Source organism: Lissotriton vulgaris, chromosome 8 (genome assembly GCF_964263255.1).
Source record: "Lissotriton vulgaris chromosome 8, aLisVul1.2, whole genome shotgun sequence".
NCBI lineage: Eukaryota > Metazoa > Chordata > Amphibia > Caudata > Salamandridae > Lissotriton > Lissotriton vulgaris.
Genome location: NC_141696.1, coordinates 201,593,203 through 201,616,870, shown reverse-complemented (window position 1 = coordinate 201,616,870; position 23,668 = coordinate 201,593,203). Strand labels below are relative to the sequence as shown.

General features: G+C 49.2%; 1 protein-coding gene across 1 annotated transcript in view; it reads left to right on the top strand.

Moving 5' to 3' along the window:
- Positions 1-19,840: 19,840 nt before the first annotated feature.
- Positions 19,841-23,668, top strand: part of CTSC (cathepsin C) — a 57,289-nt gene continuing 53,461 nt past the window's right edge. Inside the window, exon 1 of the mRNA XM_086933981.1 lies at positions 19,841-20,207. Within this exon, the coding sequence (XP_086790107.1) occupies positions 20,039-20,207 (169 nt within the window). The 5' untranslated portion in view covers positions 19,841-20,038. The remainder of the gene's footprint in view (positions 20,208-23,668) is intronic.

Sequence of the window (23,668 nt, the reverse complement as noted above, 5' to 3'; positions counted from 1 at the left end):
GTGATTTTGGCCCATTTCATGGTTTGATACGGCCCCTCAGAGGATTCGCACCTCACGCAGAGCCCCCACTGTTTGCCGATAAGCACACTGAGTCCAGAGCACACGGGGAGGCAGGGCAAAGTTCAGGAGGCCACAGTCAGTGTGCAGAGACAAGCACTCCGCGCTAATAAGAAAATGGTTTCTTCCATAAACATTTGTGTCCCTGAGTTTACAACGGGAGGCCAGCTCTTCTCAGGCCCTTGGAGACAGGTAGACTTCAGAGGGGGCAAAGCACACAGCACAGCTCCTCTTCAAGCAAGGGGGACACAGCACACAGCAGACAGTCCCTTGTCCTCTTCCTCAGCAATTACAGCAACTGCAGGTCAGCTCCCAGACACTCAGCAATGGTAGCACTTTTCCTCAGTCTTCCTGGCTGTTCTTTTTTGGCAGGGATTCCTTCTTGATCACAAAGTTTTCCTGATCTAATTTTACAGGGGTCTCAGCTCTACATTTATACCCCAAAAGTCTTTGTTCTTCCTGTGTGAGGGGTCCTCGACCCAGTCCAGACCAGTTCTGGGTGCACTCTCCCAGTGCACATCTTCTTCCTTTGTGAGTGTGGGCCAGGGCCATCAGACGCACCACAGGAGGTGGAGCCAGCATTGTGGAAGGCAGGCACAGCCTTATTCAGACCCAGGTACTCCTCCCACCACTCTACATGCAGATAGGTCTATTCAGCCTCGTGCTGACTCACCCAGTCTCCTGGAGCCACCCCAGCCCCTGTCACTCACAAACCAGACAGTCAATCCACAAACAGGCAGAGGCACACAGAAAAGCTGAACAAGAAAATAGCCATATCTAAAAGTGCTATTTCCAAACTTAAAATTTAAAAACCATCTTCCCTAAAAGATGTGTTTTAAATTCGGAGTTCAGGGATACCAGATTCCATATGTCTATCTTGCCACTATGGGTAGATAATAGACACACAATTGATGGATGGACTGGTTTTGGGGGTTTCACCACTCTTCAGCCAGGATAACTTGAATCCAGTGGCACAGTGAGCCCGGGACCTACGTCTAGGCATTCAGGGACACTTAGGGCGAAAAAGCAAAAGACACACAATTGATGGACAGAATGCAGAACAAATCAAAACATTCTCCCCCAGTCAGGAGATCTGGGTTAAATCCATCATTCTTTTGCTCACCATGCCAACCCAGTTTAGGCCTGGCCATATGCAAATCAGTCTTGACCCTGTGCCTCATGGGAACAGTCCAGCCCAAACTGCCAAGCCAGGTCCTCCCTGGACCGGAAACAAGTATTCTAGAACCGGTTTTGGGGTTTCACCCCTCTTCAGCCAGGATAGCTTGAATCCAGTGGCACAGTGAGCCTGGGACCTACGTCTAGGCATATCCGGCGCACTTAGGATGAGAAAGCAAAAGACACACAATTGATGGACGGAATGCAGAACAAATCAAAACATTCTCCCCCAGTCAAGAGATCTGGGTTAAATCCATCATTCTTTTGCTCACCATGCCACCCCAGTTTGGACCTGGCTATATGCAAATCATTCTTGACCCTGTGCCTCATGAGAATAGTTCAGCCCGAACTGCCAAGCCAGGGCCTCCCTGGACCGGAAACAAGCGTCCTAGGACCGGTTTCAGGGTTTCTCCCCTCTTCAGCCAGGATAGCTTGAATCCAGTGGCACAGTAATCCCGGGACCTACGTCTAGCCATACCCGGCGCACTTAGGGCGAGAAAGCAAAAGACACACAATTGATGGACGGAATGCAGAACAAATCAAAACATTCTCCCCCAGTCAAGAGATCGGGGTTAAATCCATCATTTTTTTGCTCACCATGCCACCCCAGTTTAGACCTGGCCATGTGCAAATCAGTCTTGACCCTGTGCCTCATAGGAACAGTCCAGCCCGAACTGCCAAGCCAGGTCCTCCCTGGACCGGAAACAAGCATCCTAGGACCGGTTTTGGGGTTTCACCCCTCTTCAGCCAGGATAGCTTGAATCCAGTGGCACAGTGAGCCCGGGACCTACGTCTAGGCATACCTGGCGCAAATTATGGATGTTGTCAGTTTAAACAAGAGTACAACTACTCAGCCGGGCATCTGGCATGGTTGCTCTGTGTCTTCTCCGCTGCTGGTGCTTTGCCTACCCCTGCCTGCAGACGCTTTGGTGATGGCCGGCCATCGACGGAGTTCAGTCTCGGCAGTGCAGGTGCAGTTTCTCCCGCTGGCTGTTGAGGATCTGGGATTACGTCCCCCCACCCAATGCCTTCCGGCTTCAACTTTTGCTGCTTCCCCCACGGCCTGCCCTTTTGCTTTGCCTCCCTTGGGACGACCGGGACTCGTGAGTCTTGTTGCCAGGTACGGGGGTGCAGTTGTGGGGAGATTCTCTGCACTGTGGTGTGAGCCCCCAGGGCTTTTCTTTGCTATCCAAGCCTGGGGGGTGCGCCCTCCTGGACTGCGTTTCTGCCTCCTTCTGTCTGGGACCGCTGCCCCTGGCATCCAGGCGGACTTCCCGAGGCTCACCCCTCCTGATCATCCCCCAGCCAGAGCCTGTGCACGCATCTTACAGCCTTCAGTTCGCCTTTGGTTTTGTGCTGCATCCCCCCTCTGACTCTACTCAATGGAATCCTGCTCTCTGGGTTCCTCTTCTGGATTCTTGACTTTGGTGACTTTTGTGCATCACGCCATTTTTGGAGATGGTCTCCGTCTATACCTGTGAGAATTTAGCCTGGCAGATGCTGTCCACTATTCTAGTGGGCACCTTGCACCAGTCCAAACGACCCCTTATTGATGGTAGGTTACAGACAACCTTATAGAAAGCTATCCTAGTGGTATCTGTGGAGAGCAGCTTTCAGGTTAAGTCTTGAAGGAATGTAAAGCAGCTTGTTATACCAGTCTGTAATCTTGTGAATGACCAAATGAAAGGAGAACCACACCAGGCATATATATAAAAGTATGTATTTATTTATTCTAAACACACCCCTCTAGTCTCTTTATGAGGCTAGAGGCAAAAGTACATCAGTTAAACTTATTTAGCACACAGTAAATTAGCACAGTATACTTTTAGCCCTAGGGGCCTCACAAACCATATACTAAGAAAGTGGTACAAGAACCACGACTGACATAGATACAAGGCCTAGAGCCTTTAGAACCGCTGGGGCCACCAGGAACCACCCAAGGTATTGACACAGGGGACCCACGGGGGACGCCTGCAGTGTCTAAACACAGCCGCAAATCACCATTAACTTCTATGGGGAATGTCTCGGTTGGAAAATTACAAAGGAAGGACACTTAGAAGAGGACTTGGAGCAAACCCCTTTAGAACTAGGCAGTTCCAGAATCAATACCCACGGGAGCACTGGAGTACTCGTGTTACCTCACCCAGGGACGCCGGATGCATAGGTGTCTTTTCGTGTCGGGTTTCGTCGTCGTTTTCAATGGTGAGCTGCAAGAAAGTGCTGCACGCGACCAAGTCGAAAGTGTCCGGATGGATCCAAGCCTGGATCGGAGCCGAGAAGAACCTGAAAGCAGAGGGGACAGAGTCTGGATCACTAGCCAGTGACCAGGAAGGCAAAGAGAAGATACCAACCAATGTCGGGTGATTGCAGGTGAAGAAGGTGAAGCTTGACTCTTCATCCAGGAGTAGCAGGAGGCATCGACAACGACCAAGAGCTGGATTCGAGCTGTCCCACAAAGGATGTGGTGTCAGATTCCGGATGGGACCCATCAAGCCTTGGCAACAGCAACCAACGCAGAAAGCAGAGATTGGCTTCGGTGCAGACCAGCAAGGTATGAGGGACTCACCCTTTGGAGGGGAGCCAGGGCACATCTGGCGAAACCAGGAAAGTCCAAGAAACAGAAGAGTTACCTTCGTGGGGACCGACCATTTGACGGACCAGGGATCGCGAAGGAGCCTCGAGCGGAAATGCTAGAAGCGGGCCCACGGAACACTCGTGGAGTGTAGGCCCACAATCTTCGGTGCAAATGATGCTCGGGGCTTGGACTACGAGTAGCCTAATGCCCAACTTCAGGAAAGCTCGGGAAGTCGATGCACTTGCAATGTGCACAGTGTCCAGGAGTTCAGGCCCCACGTCTCTCGTGATGGCTGCGAATCTCAGCTTTGCTGGAGTCTCGTGTCTTCCTCGGAGATGTCTGGAAGTCTGTGTCCTACTTCGCAAATCCGGAGGGATCCGGCAGGAGCCTAGGAAATGCAGACCGGCAAGATGCTTCTTTGGTGCCAGTTTGAACAGGGGAGTTACTCCTTGACCCCAAGGGAGATTCTTCCGTCTTCTAGTCGAAATAGAATGTCGAAGTTCCAGGATATATGTTGCAGAGTTTCGTCCAGGGTAATCTAAAGTCCTAATGACTGGTTTCCTATACTTATACTAAGTTTAGGGGTTGGACTTCCTCTAGGGACCCACCTGTGGATGGATCCAGGGAGGGGGTGATTACACCCATTTCCCTGTTTCCAGTTTCGCGCCAGAGCAGGGGCAGAGCGCCCCTGCAACTGGTTTGAACTGGGGTATGCACAGGGACACCAAGTGTGCCCCCAGCATTGTCTGAAAAGCATTCACTGAATGCACCCATCAAGGCCCAATACACTAAAGCCTGTCTGGGGAGGTGGTTACACCTCTCTGTGACAGGAAACCTATTGTCCAGGCCTCCATTGCCAGAGTTTCGTCCAGCAGCAGGAGGTAAGACTTGTGTCTGTGGCTGCAGCATCCATTTTGTGATGCTGGGCCTCTTTTAAACTATTACCGGTCAGGTATGTGTGTACATGTCTTCTCCCTCTAGAAGGGTAGAATTCTACCCCTGCTGCCAGAACTGGTGGGGGTAGGATCCCAAAGTGTTTGCCACCAAACACGACATGTTTCCATGCAGCCACTCCAAAGTTAGCATTTACTGCAAGGTTATAATGCACTTAAGAGTATATCGTCTGGCTGCATCACAGAACAGCTACAGAGAATAGATTCCGAAAGCTGCAGAGGAGTCCTGCTCATGCATGGGCACCCTCTCACACAAAACCAAGCACTCTGCCTTCAGGATTGGTAAGACCTTCATAGGAGTGACTTATAGTTTTATATGTGTCAGTGATTAAGGGTCGATATAGGTAGCCTATATCTTAGTAAGGGGTGCATGCACCACCTTACCCAGGCTTCAGTACCAGACCTGTGGTGCCATTTTGGAAGGCTTCCCAGGGGTGGCATAAAACATGCTTCAGCCCCTGGTGGGCCCCTGGGGTACCTATGCCCTTGGTACCTAAGGCACCATAGACTTGTGTGACTTTACAACTTGTACATGTGCAATTTTTAGGTCTCGTCTGACGCAGCGCATGCACTGCTCTGCGAGACATTTAGTAAGGGGGTAAGTGCTACCAGAGGCTTTTGCTGGCCTCAAGCTTGCGGTTACGCACGCATGCACGTGCAAAGCCGCCATGTGGGTTTCTGTCATGTCTCATTAGACCTTGCGTGCCACTCTCTGCCTTGCTTGCTCTTCAATTCCCTCCCCTTTCCCCTCCCCCACCACTGATCACGTCACTCTGCTCGCCTTCATGTCCATCCTTCCTCCCTCTCACACTCGGCACCTGCACTTTGCCCTTCCCCCTCCCCCACCACAGAGTGCGTCTTGCATGACTCCACTCTGCTGGCCACCATGTCCGTCCTTCCTCCCTCGCACGAAACCACCTTTACCCCTCATTATTTTATCTTGTTTTCTTGTTTTTTCTTTTCGCGTGCTTGTTTTTGTTGTTGTCACATTTCTCTGTAGTGTCTACTAGTCCCTGCCAGTTGCCGCCATTGCATCCTACTCCCTGACCGCAATGGCGGTTGTTATTAGCGGCAGTACTAGAGTCCAGCACCACCGCAGCCTGCAATCTCCGCTGTCGCAGCCCCAGAGGAGGCGTGGCATGGACACATGCTCTCCTCCCTCATTAACATTTCACCCGACAGGCAGCCCCCCCAGAAGGATGACGGCGCCCCGCTTCCCCCAGTCCCATCGCCTCCTCCCACGCTCCCCGAGAGTGCCCCCTGGAGCTTGAGAAGGACGCCTTAACCAGCTGCCTGCCAGCACTGCAGGCTGTGGTTAGAACCCCACTGCCCATGGCGCGCACCGTTGGCCACATAAACTCCTTCAACTTGGGCATGCTGAGCATGCTGCTGGACGCCACCATGCCCTTCTGCAGGCAGCAGTCGGCGGGACCCATGGCCTGCTGGACCCCGGAGCAGCTGGTGGGGAACGTCTCCCTGAAATTGCACTAGTAAGTTGCGCACATCTATCCCTGTCCCCTAGACCGATTACATTTGAAATGCTTGTTTTTTTCTTTCCGTTTGCTCATCAGCACGGCTTCACAGACGGCGCATTTTATGTTTTAGACATATTGATATCAGGGCAGCCTTCAATTTCTCTTCATTCGCTGCCTGTTTGTTTGTGGCTTTCACCCTCCCTCCCCACCCTCCAAGCACACATACAGCTGCGGCTTTCTCACGGCAGAGACCTCACACTATGAACCCTCCCACAACCCAGTGTGCCCCAACTACTTTAATTTAATGGACACCATTCCACAATTTTTTTTATTTTAGAAATGCGTCCCAGGACGGCAAAAAAAAGAAAGTCCTAGAAATAAGGCTTGACTGTTTCAGGGACGGGCGTGGAGGACAGAGAAGACAAGGACAGTCAGTTTTCCCTTCTCCTGCTCTGCTGCTGCCCTGTCTCTCTTGTTCTTCCTGTTACTACCTCTATTTCTGTCTCTGTCTCTGTCTCGCTCCCCCTCACTTGCTATAGACCGTGACTTTAAGAAACACTCTTACCCTTTTTTATTTGTTCCTTGTGAATTGGATCCAAAACAGAAAAGCCTAGGAAATGCAGAGACTAGTGGAAGCAGACCAGTTCGTACATAAAAATGTAAACTGCTGCGTTCCAGTACAATGTTATTTTTTTCTCCTCTGAACAAAATGCAACAAACAAAGTTCATGAGGGGGACACTAGGGAAGCTCGGGACATCCGCCCACCCTAATAAACAGTTACCAGCAAACTCTTACGCTCTTGCATGTAACGGGTTGTTAGGAACAGGTTGTTAAAAAATAATCTACTTATAAAGCACCTGTGAGCCCTCCCTCCAGGTGCCCTTATGCTGCAACTGCACTCTGCTGGCCGCCATGTTCGTCCTTACTCCCTCTCACACTCGGCGCCTGCACTTTTCTTTTACAAGTCATTACTGTCGCTGTGTTAGTTCAGTTGCACCAAGTAATCTGAACCTGGACTTCAGCTCCCAGAATGCATCAGGTGGTTACATTAAAATAAACAGAACTGGGCTGCAATATTGCTTACACCGAGTCACCCAGCACCTTACTCCTGTGTCTGTGCCGCTTGCCAGGAAGGGCACCAGTGTATACGTTTTTGTCCAAAATGTTCAGTTGTTTCTTGTAAAGGCATAAATATCGAAATGTCATCTTTTTCTGACATTTTTTTTATTCCAAAGTGCAGCCTCAGGGGCTTAAAAGAAAAAAAGGTTAAAAATTAACCCTGGGCGGAGTTCGCGGAGTGGGGCTTCGCGGAGCTACGCGAAGTGGGCGAGAAACTACGCCCACCTCCGCACTCCGCGTAGCCCCACTCTGCAAAACCACTGGCCGGCAGCCCCGCAACCCGCCTCCCTCCCGCCCTCCCTAAATACTTTAAAATAAAGGAACGCAATAATTTTAAAAGCACTTACCTTGCCGCCGCTGGCCGCCGCGTTCCCCGGGGCTCGTTCTCTTCCGTCTTCCGTATTTTGCAGTAATGCGCATGCGCGGCCGCGCATGCGCATTTTAAAATTATTGCGTTCCTTTATTTTAAAGTATTTAGGGAGGGCGGGAGGGAGGCGGGTGGCGGCCAGCTACGCTCCATCTGCGGAGCGTGCGTAGTGCCGCCTGGCTCCGCCAGCTCCGCAAAATGCGGAGTAGGCGGAACTACGCACACTCCGCAGACGGAGCGTAGCTGGCCGCCCACGGTTATTAAAAATACAAAAAATAAATAAATTACATAAAGCAAGACATTGTGGTTGCAAAGTGGGCAGATTTTATTGGCAACCACACACATTTGCGCCACTTTACAGAGCTTGCTAGTGAAGCGCTAATTTCATTTTCTCTTTATTTAATAATTTGTTCAGTTATACATGATATCATCACCTTTTATTTTGGGTCTGGTTTAAAATATTTTAATTAACTATTTATATGGCTTGCGGACACCCTTACAGCGCGCGCACCATACCAGCATTAGTTATTTACTCCTGCACACAGCATCACTCACCTTCACCACAGCATCACTCAGTACCACCACACCATCACTAAATGCTACCACAGCATCACTCTGAAGCGCCACAGTATCAATCAGCATCACCACAGCATCAGGCAGCACCACCACAGCATCACTCAACGCCACCACAGCATCACTCAGGAACACCACAGCATCACTCAGGAACACCACAGCATTACTATATGCTACCACAGCATCGCTCTGCAATGCCACAGCATCAATCAGCATCACAACAGCATTAGTCAGCACCACCACAGCATCACTCAAGGCCAGCACAGCATCACTCAACACCACCACAGCATAACTCAGGGCCAGCACAGCATCACTCAACACCACCACTCAGTGCTTCTTACACTTTTTAATTACAACTTCTCAGCATGCTGCACAGCAGCCACATTCTCTACTGCACAGCTTACAAACATTGGCAAAGTCAATAGCTCTACGAGGCCCCCCAATGCATAGCCAATAGGTCTCGCCTTTGGGACATTATAAGTGTTTAGTTATCCAGCACAATATCCTTGATTAAACAACATCAAGTGTTGCATGGCTAAACACTTATAAGGTCCAAAAGCGAGACCTTTTGGCTATGCTGTAGTGTAGCTGTCCAGCTAACGCACGTTGCGTAACGACGCAACGTGCGGCAGCGGCCATCTTGTGATGCGCGCGCAACCCCGCGCGGGCATTAGCGCGAGTGCCGGAGCACGGACTACACCCGGCTCGGCGCTCTCTGACCATAGAACGTTAAATAAACAACGTAACCTTCACTACTGCGTCCTGTCATCATTGGGGGGCATACAGCAACTTTACATATGCCAATGCTTGTTTTCTTCCTTCCTTCCTGGACCTCGTGGTTTGGTTGTGAGTATATTTTTCAACACATTCACTCTTGAGGTGATATGGTGGTGGTTTCTATATTTAAGAGGTTTAATAGTGCATGATGTAGTCATCATCTTTTGTACATGAAATGCAAAGTGATTTTTAGTTGCTTTGAGCATTCGTAGGTTTTTGTTTACTTGAATCTGTTGATAACACATTAGGATATTATTATGAAATTGCTGATATGAGATATTCATATATTCATATTTTCAGGCCCCTGAGGAAGAGTCCAACAAGGACTCGAAATGCATCGGGCTACATCAACTACACGTTGCCAAGAAAGATTTTGTTGATATATTGAAATTATGAAATGTTTTGTTTTTTGAACATATGTTTGAATTTATTGAAAATGAACTGATGATTAAATATCATACTTTTCATAAAAGAATGGTGAATTTGGTTATATGATAAATTTATATTTGAAAGAAGTGAAATGAAAATTAATATGATGATATTTCTAGTGTGATTCACTAGTAGCAACAGTGCGCAGGGGTTGAGAGGTTCATCCACTCAAGTTAGGTTGGTCGAGACAAATTAGACCACAATGCCAAACTCACCAAGGTTCTGAGAACACTAGAAGGAAAGGGCATAACGGCCGAATGGGAGGAATGCCGGCTGGGCATGGAATCAGTAACGTACTTGGGACACGAGATCGGTGTGCAAGGCATCACACCCAAAGCTGAGAACGTGAAGGCGATCTGTGATGCACCCCCGCCTGCCAATAAGGAAGACGTCAGGTCCTTCTTAGGAATGGCGGAATACTACAGTAAATTTGTGCAGCTTTTCGCAACCAAAACGCACCACATGAGGATGCTAACAAGGGAAAGCGTGGTGTTCAGTTGGACGGAGGAAACACAAAGGGAATTTGAGAGCATCAAGAAGGAGGTAGTGGGAGCCATACCCCGACAACGATATGATCCACAGGGAAGAACGGTACTCACCACAGACGCCAGGTGATAAACGCTTGGGGGCAGGATCGAGGACAGGGAGTGATGGAAACACTCAGCTTCGCCTCGTGCACGTTGAGTGACACGGAAAGAAAATACAGCGTGATCGAAAAGGAGATGCTGGCCGTGGTGTGGGCAATGACAAGATTCAGACAATTTCTGTGGGGCACCCGCTTCCAATTGAAAACAGATCACAAGCCTTTGGTGAAGGTACTAACTTCCAGCGGCCATGCCACCCCCAGAATCTCAAAAATGACATTAAAGTTACTAGAATTTAGGTACGACGTGGAATATATTCCAGGCAGTCGGAACAGAGTGGCGGACTATCTGAGTAGAGCGGCGGCAATGGAACCAGGGGAAGAGGACCAAGCAGGTGGAGAAGAAATGGTGGCCCTGACGGATGACCAAGAGAAGGTCATCAGGAACCAGGAGTGGAATGAAGCATATAACGAAGACCCGACTTTGCAAGAGGTGAAGAGGTGCATAATGCAGGGCTGGCCGGAAAAGAATCACACAAGCGGAAACCTCAGGATGTACTACGAAGTCCGGGAAGAATTGTCGGTGGACGATCAAGGAGTGTTCGTGTTCAGAGGAGACAAGGTCATACCCCCCAAAGGCATAGTGGTAAAACGATTGGCGTTGCTCCACGAAGGCCATCTGGGAATAGTAACAAGCATTTACAATGCAACGGTCTCGCCTTTGCAAAAGTTAGCGCTTTTGGCATTGTAAATGACAAATGTTTTATTTATGTGTTGGTTTTGGAAACAGATAAATAAATGGCATTGTCATGAGCAGTAGAGAGTGAGTAGTAGAGAGTGAGTAGTAGAGAGTGAGTAGTAGAGAGAGTAGTAGTGAGTAGTAGAGAGAGAGTAGTAGTGAGTAGTAGAGAGTGAGTAGAGAGTAGTAAGTGAGTAGTAGAGTGTGTAGTAGAGAGTAGTGAGTGTGTAGTAGAGAGTAGTGAGTGTGTAGTAGAGAGTAGTGAGTGTGTAGTAGAGAGTAGTGAGTGTGTAGTAGAGAGTGTGTAGTAGAGAGTGTGTAGTAGAGAGTGTGTAGTAGAGAGTGAGCAGTAGAGACTAGTGAGTGTGTAGTAGAGTGGTGAGTGTGTAGTAGAGTGGTGAGTGTGTAGTAGAGTGTGTAGTAGAGTGTGTAGGAGAATGTGTAGTAGGGAGTGTAGTAGAGTGTGTAGTAGAGAGTGTGTACTAGAGAGTAGTGAGTGTGTAGTAGAGAGTGTGTAATACAGAATGTGAAGTAGAGAGATTGAAGTAGAGAGATTGAAGTAGAGAGATTGAAGTAGAGAGATTGAGGTAGAGAGATTGAATTAGAGAGATTGAGGTAGTGAGATTGAAGTAGAGAGTGTGGAGTAGAGAGTGGAGAGTCTGTAGTAGAGTGTAGTAGAAAGTAGTGAGTGTGTAGTAGAGTAGTAGAGAATGTGTAGTAGAGTAGTAGAGAGTAGTAGAGGGTGTGTAGTAGAGTGTGTAGTAGAGCGTGTGTGTAGCAGTGTGTAGTAGAGTGTAGTAGAGTGTGTAGTGTAGAGTGTGTAGTAGAGAGTGTGTAATGTAGAGTGTGTAATGTAGAGTGTGTAATGTAGAGTGTGTAGTAGAGAGTGTAGTAGAGAGTGTAGTAAGTAGTGACTGTAGTAGATAGTGTGTAGTAGAGAGTGTCTAGTATAGAGTGTGTCGAAGAGAGTAGTGGCTGTAGTAGTGAGTGTGTAGTGAGTGTGTAGTAGAGTGTGTAGTAGAGAGTAGTGACTGTAGTAGAGAGTGTGTAGTAGTGTGTAGTAGAGAGTGGTGACTGTAGTAGAGTGTGTAGTACAGTGTGTAGTAGAGAGTAGTGACTGTAGTAGATAGTGTGTAGTAGAGAGTGTCTAGTATAGAGTGTGTCGAAGAGAGTAGTGGCTGTAGTAGTGAGTGTGTAGTGAGTGTGTAGTAGAGAGTAGTGACTGTAGTAGAGAGTGTGTAGTAGTGTGTAGTAGAGAGTAGTGACTGTAGTAGAGTGTGTAGTACAGTGTGTAGTAGAGAGTAGCGACTGTAGTAGAGAGTGTGTAGTAGAGTGTGTAGTAGAGAGTGTGTAGTAGAGTGTGTAGTAGAGAGTAGAGTGCGTAGCAGAGAGTAGTGACTGTAGTAGAGAGTGTGTAGTAGAGTGTGTAGTAGAGAGTGTGTAGTAGAGTGTAGTAGAGAGTAGAGTGCGTAGCAGAGAGTAGTGACTGTAGTAGAGAGTGTGTAGCAGAATGTGTAGTAGAGAGTAGTGACTGTAGTAGGGAGTGTGTAGTAGAGAGTAGTGACTGTAGTAGAGAGTGTGTAGTAGAGAGTGTGCAGTGATTTGAGTTTTACATCAAATTAAAAACGGGAACGGAACAAACTCATCCTATACATTATTGTGGTAGGTGCCCACGCATATAGGGTTAAATGATGCGTTAGATGCCACAGGTCCCACCAACACGCTTCCTTTATGATAGGAGAATGCCCAACATCGCGGAGATTTGCTCTCTGCTCTTCCCGGATATTTGTATTTTCAAATGTATAATGTTATCCTGCTAAACGAAGACGATGCTCAAACTATAAAAGAAGAGGGTTTCACAGATATGTTAGTCCTTCCGGGCAAACAAAATGACCCAAAGAAATATCAAGTGACAGTTTAGAGCTCCAAGTGAGTCTTAATAAAATCAGTGTCTGGAACGCATAGCATCAAAAAACGAGCGGGGCATCAAACTGCAGTGTCATTCAATCAAAGCTTCAAGGCTTCTGAGCGCTAGCCGAGAATTATTTTTTGTGAAGCACTAATCACTGTGGAAGGTGCCCCTGCTATCCCAGATGTGAGAAGTCAGTCTGATATGAAAATAAGCAGTATTTGGAATGAATGTATTTGACAGGGGGAAGGTGGGGCGGCGCAAGACCGTACTGACGAGTGAACAGGAGCCATTTTGTACCGAGTGATTCTGCCTGTGTGCATGTAGACAAACCAGGCAGCAGCATCAGCATGTGATTCGGTAAAATAACAAGCATTTACAATGCAATGGTTTTGCCTTTGTTAAAGTTAGAGCTATTGGCATTGCTCTTGACACTCTGAAGCTCCACTCTGCATTCTGAAGCTCCACTCTGCACTCTGAAGCTCCACTCTGCACTCTGAAGCTCCACTCTGCACTCTGAAGCTCCACTCTGAAGCTCCACTCTGAAGCTCCACTCTGAAGCTCCACTCTGAAGCTCCACTCTGAAGCTCCACTCTGAAGCTCCACTCTGAAGCTCCACTCTGAAGCTCCACTCTGAAGCTGCACTCTGAAGCTGCACTCTGAAGCTGCACTCTGCACTCTGAAGCTCCACTCTGCACTCTGAAGCTCCACTCTGAATCTGCACTCTGCACTCTGAAGCTCCACTCTGCACTCTGAAGCTCCACTCTGCACTCTGAAGCTCCACTCTGAAGCTGCACTCTGAAGCTGCACTCTGAAGCTCCACTCTGAAGCTGCACTCTGAAGCTCCACTCTGAAGCTCCACTCTGAAGCTCCACTCTGCACTCTGAAGCTCTACTCTGAAGCTCTACTCTGCTTTCTGAAGCTCTACTCTGCACTCTGAAGCTCTACTCTCCACTCTGAACCTCCACTCTGAAGCTCCACTCTGAAGCTCCACTCTGAAGCTCCACTCTGAAGCTGCACTCTGAAGCTGCACTCTGAAGCTGCACTCTGAAGCTGCACTCTGAAGCTCCACTCTGAAGCTGCACTCTGAAGCTGCACTCTGAAGCTGCACTCTGAAGCTGCACTCTGAAGCTGCACTCTGAAGCTCCACTCTGCACTCTGAAGCTCCACTCTGAAGCTCTACTCTGAAGCTCCACTCTCCACTCTCCATCTCCACTCTCCACTCTGAATCTCCACTCTCCACTCTGAAGCTCCACTCTGAATCTCCACTCTGAAGCTCCACTCTGAAGCTCCACTCTGAAGCTCCACTCTGAAGCTCCACTCTGAAGCTCCACTCTGAAGCTCCACTCTGCACTCTGAAGCTCTACTCTGAAGCTCCACTCTGCACTCTGAAGCTGCACTCTGAAGCTCCACTCTGCACTCTGAAGCTCCACTCTGAAGCTCTACTCTGAAGCTCCACTCTCCACTCTGAATCTCTACTCTCCACTCTGAATCTCCACTCTCCACTCTGAAGCTCCACTCTGAAGCTCCACTCTGAAGCTCCACTCTGAAGCTCCACTCTGAAGCTCCACTCTGAAGCTCCACTCGGAAGCTCCACTCGGAAGCTCCACTCTGCACTCTGAAGCTCCACTCGGAAGCTCCACTCTGCACTCTGAAGCTCCACTCTGAAGCTCCACTCTGAAGCTCCACTCTGAAGCTCCACTCTGAAGCTCCACTCTGAAGCTCCACTCTGAAGCTCCTCTCTGAAGCTCCACTCTGAAGCTCCACTCTGCACTCTGAAGCTCTACTCTGAAGCTCTACTCTGCACTCTGAAGCTCTACTCTCCACTCTGAAGCTCTACTCTCCACTCTGAAGCTCCACTCTGAAGCTCCACTCTGAAGCTCCACTCTGAAGCTCCACTCTGAAGCTCCACTCTGAATCTCCACTCTGAAGCTCCACTCTGAAGCTCCACTCTGAAGCTTCACTCTGAAGCTCCACTCTGAAGCTCCACTCTGAAGCTCCACTCTGAAGCTCCACTCTGAAGCTCCACTCTGCACTCTGAAGCTCTACTCTGAAGCTCCACTCTGCACTCTGAAGCTCTACTCTGAAGCTCCACTCTGCACTCTGAAGCTGCACTCTGAAGCTCCACTCTGCACTCTGAAGCTCCACTCTGAAGCTCTACTCTGAAGCTCCACTCTCCACTCTGAATCTCCACTCTCCACTCTGAATCTCCACTCTCCACTCTGAATCTCCACTCTCCACTCTGAAGCTCCACTCTGAAGCTCCACTCTGAAGCTCCACTCTGAAGCTCCACTCTGAAGCTCCACTCGGAAGCTCCACTCGGAAGCTCCACTCGGAAGCTCCACTCGGAAGCTCCACTCTGCACTCTGAAGCTCCACTCGGAAGCTCCACTCTGCACTCTGAAGCTCCACTCTGAAGCTCCACTCTGAAGCTCCACTCTGAAGCTCCACTCTGAAGCTCCTCTCTGAAGCTCCACTCTGAAGCTCCACTCTGCACTCTGAAGCTCTACTCTCCACTCTGAAGCTCTACTCTCCACTCTGAAGCTCCACTCTGAAGCTCCACTCTGAAGCTCCACTCTGAAGCTGCACTCTGAAGCTGCACTCTGAAGCTGCACTCTGAAGCTGCACTCTGAAGCTGCACTCTGAAGCTGCACTCTGAAGCTCCACTCTGCACTCTGAAGCTCCACTCTGAAGCTCTACTCTGAAGCTCCACTCTCCACTCTGAAGCTCCACTCTCCACTCTGAATCTCCACTCTGAAGCTCCACTCTGAAGCTCCACTCTGAAGCTCCACTCTGAAGCTCCACTCTGAAGCTGCACTCTGAAGCTCCACTCTGAAGCTGCACTCTGAAGCTGCACTCTGAAGCTGCACTCTGAAGCTGCACTCTGAAGCTGCACTCTGAAGCTGCACTCTGAAGCTGCACTCTGAAGCTCCACTCTGCACTCTGAAGCTCCACTCTGAAGCTCTACTCTGAAGCTCCACTCTCCACTCTGAAGCTCCACTCCACTCTGAATCTCCACTCTCCACTCTGAAGCTCCACTCTGAAGCTCCACTCTGAAGCTCCACTCTGAAGCTCCACTCTGAAGCTCCACTCTGAAGCTCCACTCTGAAGCTCTACTCTGAAGCTCCACTCTCCACTCTGAATCTCCACTCTCCACTCTGAATCTCCACTCTCCACTCTGAATCTCCACTCTCCACTCTGAAGCTCCACTCGGAAGCTCCACTCGGAAGCTCCACTCTGCACTCTGAAGCTCCACTCGGAAGCTCCACTCTGCACTCTGAAGCTCCACTCTGAAGCTCCACTCTGCACTCTGAAGCTCCACTCTGAAGCTCCACTCTGCACTCTGAAGCTCCACTCTGAAGCTCCACTCTGAAGCTCCACTCTGCACTCTGAAGCTCCACTCTGAAGCTCCACTCTGAAGCTCCACTCTGAAGCTCTACTCTGAAGCTCCACTCTGAAGCTCCACTCTGAAGCTCCACTCTGAAGCTCCACTCTGAAGCTCCACTCTGCACTCTGAAGCTCTACTCTGAAGCTCCACTCTGCACTCTGAAGCTCTACTCTGAAGCTCCACTCTGCACTCTGAAGCTCCACTCTGAAGCTCCACTCTGCACTCTGAAGCTCCACTCTGAAGCTCTACTCTGAAGCTCCACTCTGCACTCTGAAGCTCCACTCTGAAGCTCTTCTCTGAAGCTCCACTCTGCACTCTGAAGCTCCACTCTGCACTCGGAAGCTCCACTCGGAAGCTCCACTCTGCACTCTGAAGCTCCACTCGGAAGCTCCACTCGGAAGCTCCACTCTGAAGCTCCACTCTGCACTCTGAAGCTCCACTCTGAAGCTCCACTCGGAAGCTCCACTCTGAAGCTCCACTCTGAAGCTCCACTCGGAAGCTCCACTCTGAAGCTCCACTCGGAAGCTCCACTCTGAAGCTCCACTCTGAAGCTGCACTCTGAAGCTGCACTCTGAAGCTGCACTCTGAAGCTCCACTCTGAAGCTCCACTCTGAAGCTCCACTCTGAAGCTCCACTCTGCACTCTGAAGCTCCACTCTGAAGCTCCACTCTGCACTCTGAAGCTCCACTCTGAAGCTCCACTCTGAAGCTCCACTCTGAAGCTCCACTCTGAAGCTCCACTCTGCACTCTGAAGCTCCACTCTGCACTCTGAAGCTCCACTCTGAAGCTCCACTCTGCACTCTGAAGCTCCACTCTGAAGCTCCACTCTGCACTCTGAAGCTCCACTCTGAAGCTCCACTCTGCACTCTGAAGCTCCACTCTGAAGCTCCACTCTGCACTCTGAAGCTCCACTCTGCACTCTGAAGCTCCACTCTGAAGCTCCACTCGGAAGCTCCACTCTGAAGCTCCACTCTGAAGCTCCACTCTGAAGCTCTACTCTGAAGCTCCACTCTGAAGCTCCACTCTGAAGCTCCACTCTGAAGCTCCACTCTGAAGCTCCACTCTGCACTCTGAAGCTCCACTCTGCACTCTGAAGCTCCACTCTGAAGCTCCACTCTGCACTCTGAAGCTCCACTCTGAAGCTCCACTCGGAAGCTCCACTCGGAAGCTCCACTCTGAAGCTCCACTCTGAAGCTCCACTCTGAAGCTCCACTCTGAAGCTCCACTCTGAAGCTCCACTCTGCACTCTGAAGCTCCACTCTGAAGCTCCACTCTGAAGCTCCACTCTGAAGCTCCACTCTGAAGCTCCACTCTGAAGCTCCACTCTGAAGCTATACTCTGAAGCTCCACTCTGAAGCTCCACTCTGCACTCTGAACGGTCAGACTCCAAAAATCGGCCCTAATCACAATAGTATTATTTCACCTGCGTGAATATAAGTCTTTGAAATTCTGGCCAGTGGTAATACACACAAGTAATATAAAATTGTTGTTCCAAAGAGCATTAAATGGAAATAAAACAAGTACCAGACCCATTGACGCCTGCACCTTAAAAGTGAAACTGACTGAAGCAAGCGCCCGGGCCATGTTGAAAAAAAAAGCCACACACATTAGATGCAGTCAAGGCGCGCTCACGAGGTCAGAAGGCACTCCACATGAACAACTACCAGACACATTGTTTCATTTCACTTTGAAAGTGCAGGTGTCAAAGTGAAACTGACTAAAGGAAGCGCACGGCCCATTAGATGCAGTCAAGGCGCGCTCACGAGGTCAAATCTCCAAAGGAGAAGCTCGTGACAGCCTGACTACAGCAGAAAAAGCTCGTAACAGTCTGATGTCCACAATATTCCCAGAAAAGTGGCAACATAAGTTGTCTCGCATAGCAGCAAAAGCTTCGCTTTTGCTTTCGTCTAGGCGAGACCTAAAAATGAAACTGAGAACCAAGCAAGGATATTGCTGGACAGGTATGGACTGAAGAACGGAACGATACGTCAGAGAATGCCCACAGTGCCAGGGGGCAGACAAAACCCTCAAGCCACTGCGCCCTGCACTGGGTGGATTTGACCCCACACAGAACCCGTGGGAGGAGCTGTCCATTGACGTCTTGGGCCCGATCTTGGATGGACAGGGCATACAAAAAATACGTGTGTGTCCTCATTGACAGATACTCAAAGTGGCCCGAGATGAAGGTGGGAGAAGTAATGGACGCCGAAACAATCCTAAAATTCCTGAATGACACTTTCGTGAGAGAGGGCATTCCCAAGGCGATCCTAAGCGACAACGGTCCTCAGTTCACCTCAGATAAATGGAAGAACTTTATGGAAAGAAATGGTATTCTATCCAAGCATACGTCGATCTATCACCCGGCAGGCAATGGCCTAGTGGAACGATTTAATCGAGTGGTGATGGGATCGGTGCAAGCAGCGATAGCGAGAAATAAGGACTGGGAGAAGGAAATATGGAAAATGATATGGGCCTACAGGATCACTCCCACAGGAACAGGATATAGTCCATTCCAAATCTTGAGAGGTCATGACCCGTTCACAAAAGACAATCGAGTATGGAAAGAGAAAACCATAGTGAGCAAGTGGTCCCCTGGTTAAGGCAAGCCTGGAGAAGGCTCAAGCCACATATGCAAAACATTACGACAAGCGTCGAAATGTAAGAGACACAGGCCTAGAGCAAGGCGAATGGGTGCAAGTTAAGCTGGCGACAATGCAAAGGAAGGGAGACAGCAAATATAGTAAACCCTTACAGGTGAAGGAGGTGTACGACAGAGCTGCCTTGTTGAGTGATGGGAATGTGTGGTCGCAGGACCGCATGGCGAGATGCAACAAGGTGTTACAGTGGGGTCAAGGAGAAAGAGACTCTGAAGTTGTGGAGGAGCCTAGGGTAGAGGAAGAAAGGGTCAATGGAGAAGCAGTTGAGAAGAACTTGGCGAGGAGTAAAGCAACAGAGGCAGTCCCAGAATGGAAAGCGAGATGAACACAAGGAGACCAAGAGAGAACTTGACTGCGTTGAGCAGTGGGGGAGCCGGTGCAGGTACTCCCGCGAGAGAAGCCAAGGCCACCCCAGTAAGACTGACCCGCAGGGGCAGAGCAGTGGTCAAGCCTGCCAGGTTCCAGGACTTTGAGATGAGTGGTGGACCGTAAGTTACAGTTTTCATTGTTTGGTAAAAAGGGAGATATGTAGTGTAGCGGTCCAGCTAACGCATGTTGCGTAACGACGCGACGTGTGGCAGCGACCTTCTTGTGATGCGCGCGCAACCCCGCGCGGGCATTAGCTCGAGTGCCGGAGCACGGACTACACCCGGCTCGGCGCTCTCTGACCATAGAACGTTAAATAAACAACGTAACCTTCACTACTGCGTCCTGTCATCATTGGGGGGCATACAGCAACTTTACATATGCCAATGCTTGTTTTCTTCCTTGAGTGACTTTACACCTTGTACATTTGCAAATGTGTTTCTGTTTGTATCTCTTATGTAACTCATGTAATCCAAAGTCCTTATGTAACGCAACTGGTTCTTTTGTGAAGCGCTATATAAAACCGCATGAAATAAAGAGTAAGGGACAACAGGGCTAATATACGGACAGTCCGTGTGAAGTACGAACGGTTGGTCACCCTAGCTGCCGCCATACCCAATGAGGAGAGGAGCAGATATGAGGCTGCGGTCGCTGACGCACAGTACACGAGCCAGCATTGCGGAAGGTGCGAGAGCGCATGCGTGTCCAAGAACACTCATTCTCGGCATGTGACCGCATCTCCTGACTTTACCGAACTGGGTCATGTGACCTTCCGGAATTAAAAAACTTTATCTCGTCCAAAACTCGGGACCCGCAGTTGCAACCAAGTTACTTCCTCGACACCTATTCAGCGACGGTCAGGTCAGACTCTCTGCGTTTAAAGCACTGCACCCCCATGGCCCTGCACTGCCTCCTGCCGCTGCTGCTCCTCTCGGTGCCGGGGCTCTCACTGGCCGACACCCCGGCTAACTGCAGCTTCCAGGACCTCCAGGGCTCCTGGCTCTTCAGTGTGTATAAGGGGGCGGGGGAGACTCAGGACCGAGACATCGACTGCTCCAGTCTAGGTGAGTGAGGACACTTGTGTGGGGGCAGGGGCGGGAATTAGCCCGTGAGATTAAGGAAATGTAAACTTCAGATTTCCCAGCAATCGCGCTGGAATAGCGTGTTCAAATACTTTATTAGAAGCAGATTTACATCTTCTACATTTGCATTTTTTTTTCTGTTTGTATCTTTAATGTAACGCATGTAATCCTTAGTCCTTATGTTTTGCAACTGGTTCTTATGTAAAGCGCTCTGACACCTTCGGGTATTTATTTATTAATTCATTTATTTGTGCGTTTTCATATAGCGCGGACTTTACCCGAAGGTGTCAGAGCGCTTCACAATAGGAACAGAACTGATACATGAGAACATTACAAGTGAGCAAAATACAAAAGCAAACGTTACATTAAATAAAGCAAAAATGACAATCGTGAGCCAACAAAATACAAGCGCTAGCAAACGGTGAATTACAGGAGGAAAAAGTGACGTGCGCAGGTTACAAAAGCGTACAAAGTAAACCTAGATGAGTGCCGATTGTTTGGGAAAGAGGTGGGACTTAAAACACGAAGTTTACAAACTAACCAAGTTTTTACACGGAGACGAGTTTGTGTTTTTTGTTACTGTGGGCACGGAACAATCCAGTACAAAAATTTAGTTTAAATGACAAAAAAGGTACATACTTCAAAAAGAAAATAAGAAAAACACACTTTAAGAGGGATTCTGGAGCCGCCTTATTTATCTCCGACCGATAATTAAAGTAAACTAAGATAGTAAAGCCATGTTAGAAATGCGTACAGGCGATTTTATATAAAGTTGTTTTTATGTATCATGTTGCTGGGGCAAATTAATATGAAGGGGTGGCCGGACAGGTAGGCAAAAAGCTCCAGCTTAAAGGAGAAAGTGGGGTGACTGTGCAAGAGGGCATCAGCTGCAGAAGGGGCTGAGAGTAACTTTATTCAGAAAGTGGGGATATCTGCTGCTGGATGAATTGCGGCCTACTGAAATAGGATGTTGGCGTGCATTGGAAACATGGTGGCCTGCTGCAGCATGAGAGTAGGAGATGGTACCTTCTGCGGGCGGAGAGTTGGAAGGTGCCAACTGTGGCAGAATGATAGGTGGAAGTGTGGCACCTTCTGTAGGAGGAGAGTTGAAGGATGAGATGGAAGAGTGTACCTACTGCAGACTTGGAGCTGGGCACTGGTAGCCTTCTGCAGGACGTGCGCAGGATCACCTGCTGCAGGAGAACAGTGGGAGGGAGGTGACTGCTGCAGGAGGAGTTGAAAGAATGGCATGTGCTGCAGGAGGCGACCTGGAAGCGGGGCACTTGTTGCACGAGGAGAGAAGCTGAAAGTGGGGCACTTGCTGCAGGAGGAGACCTGGAAGCGGGGCACTTGGTGCAGGAGGAGAGCTGCTGGAAGCGGGGCACTTGGTGCAGGTGGAGAGCTGCTGGAAGCGGGGCACCTGGTGCAGAGCTGCTGGAAGCGGGGCACTTGGTGCAGGTGGAGTGCTGCTGGAAGCGGGGCACTTGGTGGAGAGCTGCTGCAAGCGGGGCACTTGGTAAAGGTGGGGAGCTGCAGTGGTGGCTCCTCTGCTATGGGCAAGGAGTGTCGCCCCACTGCTTTCAAGCAGTTTGAGAAGGGGGAACCTAACATGAAATAACTTTCAGGTATTATCATGTTATGTTTCCTTTGCAGGAGGGTGGGTGGGGTTGCTCTGCTCATGAAGCAGGGTAGGGGTGGAGTGGTTTGCCCACTCAAGTGTGCAATGTCTGTTTGGTCGACCCTATCGGGCTGCCCAAAGCAGTCATGCGCACTTCCCTGTTCTCCATGCAAACTGCATTACAGCCTGCATGGGGAACATGCCCACCCCTACAACCCGTGGCTGAGCGCAGTATTAATTTCTTATGCCACCCCCTACCCCCTCCCACCCGTGAGCCATGTCGCCCGCCTCTGGAGAACTGCTGTGAGCGGGGCACTCTTCAGGAGGTGTATGTATTGGGGCACTGGTGGCCTACTGAAGGAGGGAATTGAGAAATGTGCTACTGGAGGAGAGTAAAGCATCTATTGACCCATGATGTGGAACTTGAATAGGGTTCTAAGTTACTGGAGGCTTGTTGGATAAACTGCTTCATTAAGGCATATGGGGCAACTAGTGCAGGAATGGATGTGCTTGCATCTGTTGCACAGTCAGAACTTTAAGATGGGCTGTAGGCAGGTGTGTGATACACAGGCTCTAGGTAGTTGTGTGAGGTGTCTTGCAGCATAGAGGGAGGCCTGTGCTGGAATTGGGAGCCGGCTGTATGCTGCATAAGTATAACCGTGTATTTGCTTATGGGGTACACAGAATTGTACTGTACTTGGCCCCAAAAAGGATGTTCTGGGTTTAATTAGAGGGAGTAAAAGTAATTGATTCTGGCAAAAATAGGCATCATAGGAGGCCTGTCTGCATCTGTTTCTGTTATATGCCTTGTAGTGATGCATTGGTCTGTTCCTTGAAATGGTACACATCACCTGTTGATTTTTCCTGCAGCACATTGTGTGAGAAAGGAATGTGCCACGTTTTTAGGTCTGGCCTGACAGCTCAACTCTCTATTACCGGTTATTATTGATTCTTTAGAATATGCATAGACTGGGCGTCGGTTCCACCCAGAGGAGTGAGTGTTCTCTCTCACCTTCTACTATTGGCATATAGTGTATCCTTCTGCATACTCGGGGCCAGCACAGCATCACTCAGTGCTTCTTACACTTTTTAATTACATCTTCTCAACATGCTGCACAGCAGACACACTTATCTACAGCACAGGTTAGAAACATTGGCAAAGTCAATAGCTCTACCTAAACACTTATAAGGCCCCCCAATGCATAGCCAATGGGCCTCGCCTTTGGGACATTATAAGTGTTTAGTTATCCAGCACAATATCCTTCATTAAACAACATCAAGTGTTGCATGGATAATCGCTAAGGTTCAAAAGCGAGACCTATTGGCTATGCCAATGCTTGTTTTGTACGTATTCCCGTGCTGGCTGGACCTATTGGCTTTTCCAGTCCTTGGTTTGCTTTTTAGATCTGTTGTAGAATGAGTACCTCCTAACAGCCCCTATCATGTGCTCAATTGAAGAACCTGTTCCCTCTCTCTGTGTGCGGTCTTGGTTATGGTAGGTTCATATTAGGAGACCAAGCTGACATTGTCAGATTTAATATATTAAGGACGCTCTCTGTTACAAAGTTATGCATCTGGACGGTTTCTCAAAACTTAGAAGAATCTCATGGTTTGCACAGAACAGCAAGCAGAGCTAGGAGACCGGCCTGTGAGCTCCAACTTCTCATGGTCACTAATTTCGACACTTATTCCTCGAGCGTGGCTGGTGGTGTCCATTGAAATTTCACCATTTACTTTCCTTGCCTTCAGCACGTTCGAGCACCGATTTTGATTGTATTACTTTTTGAGAAATCAAAAATGATGTTTGAATGTAATTCATGATAAG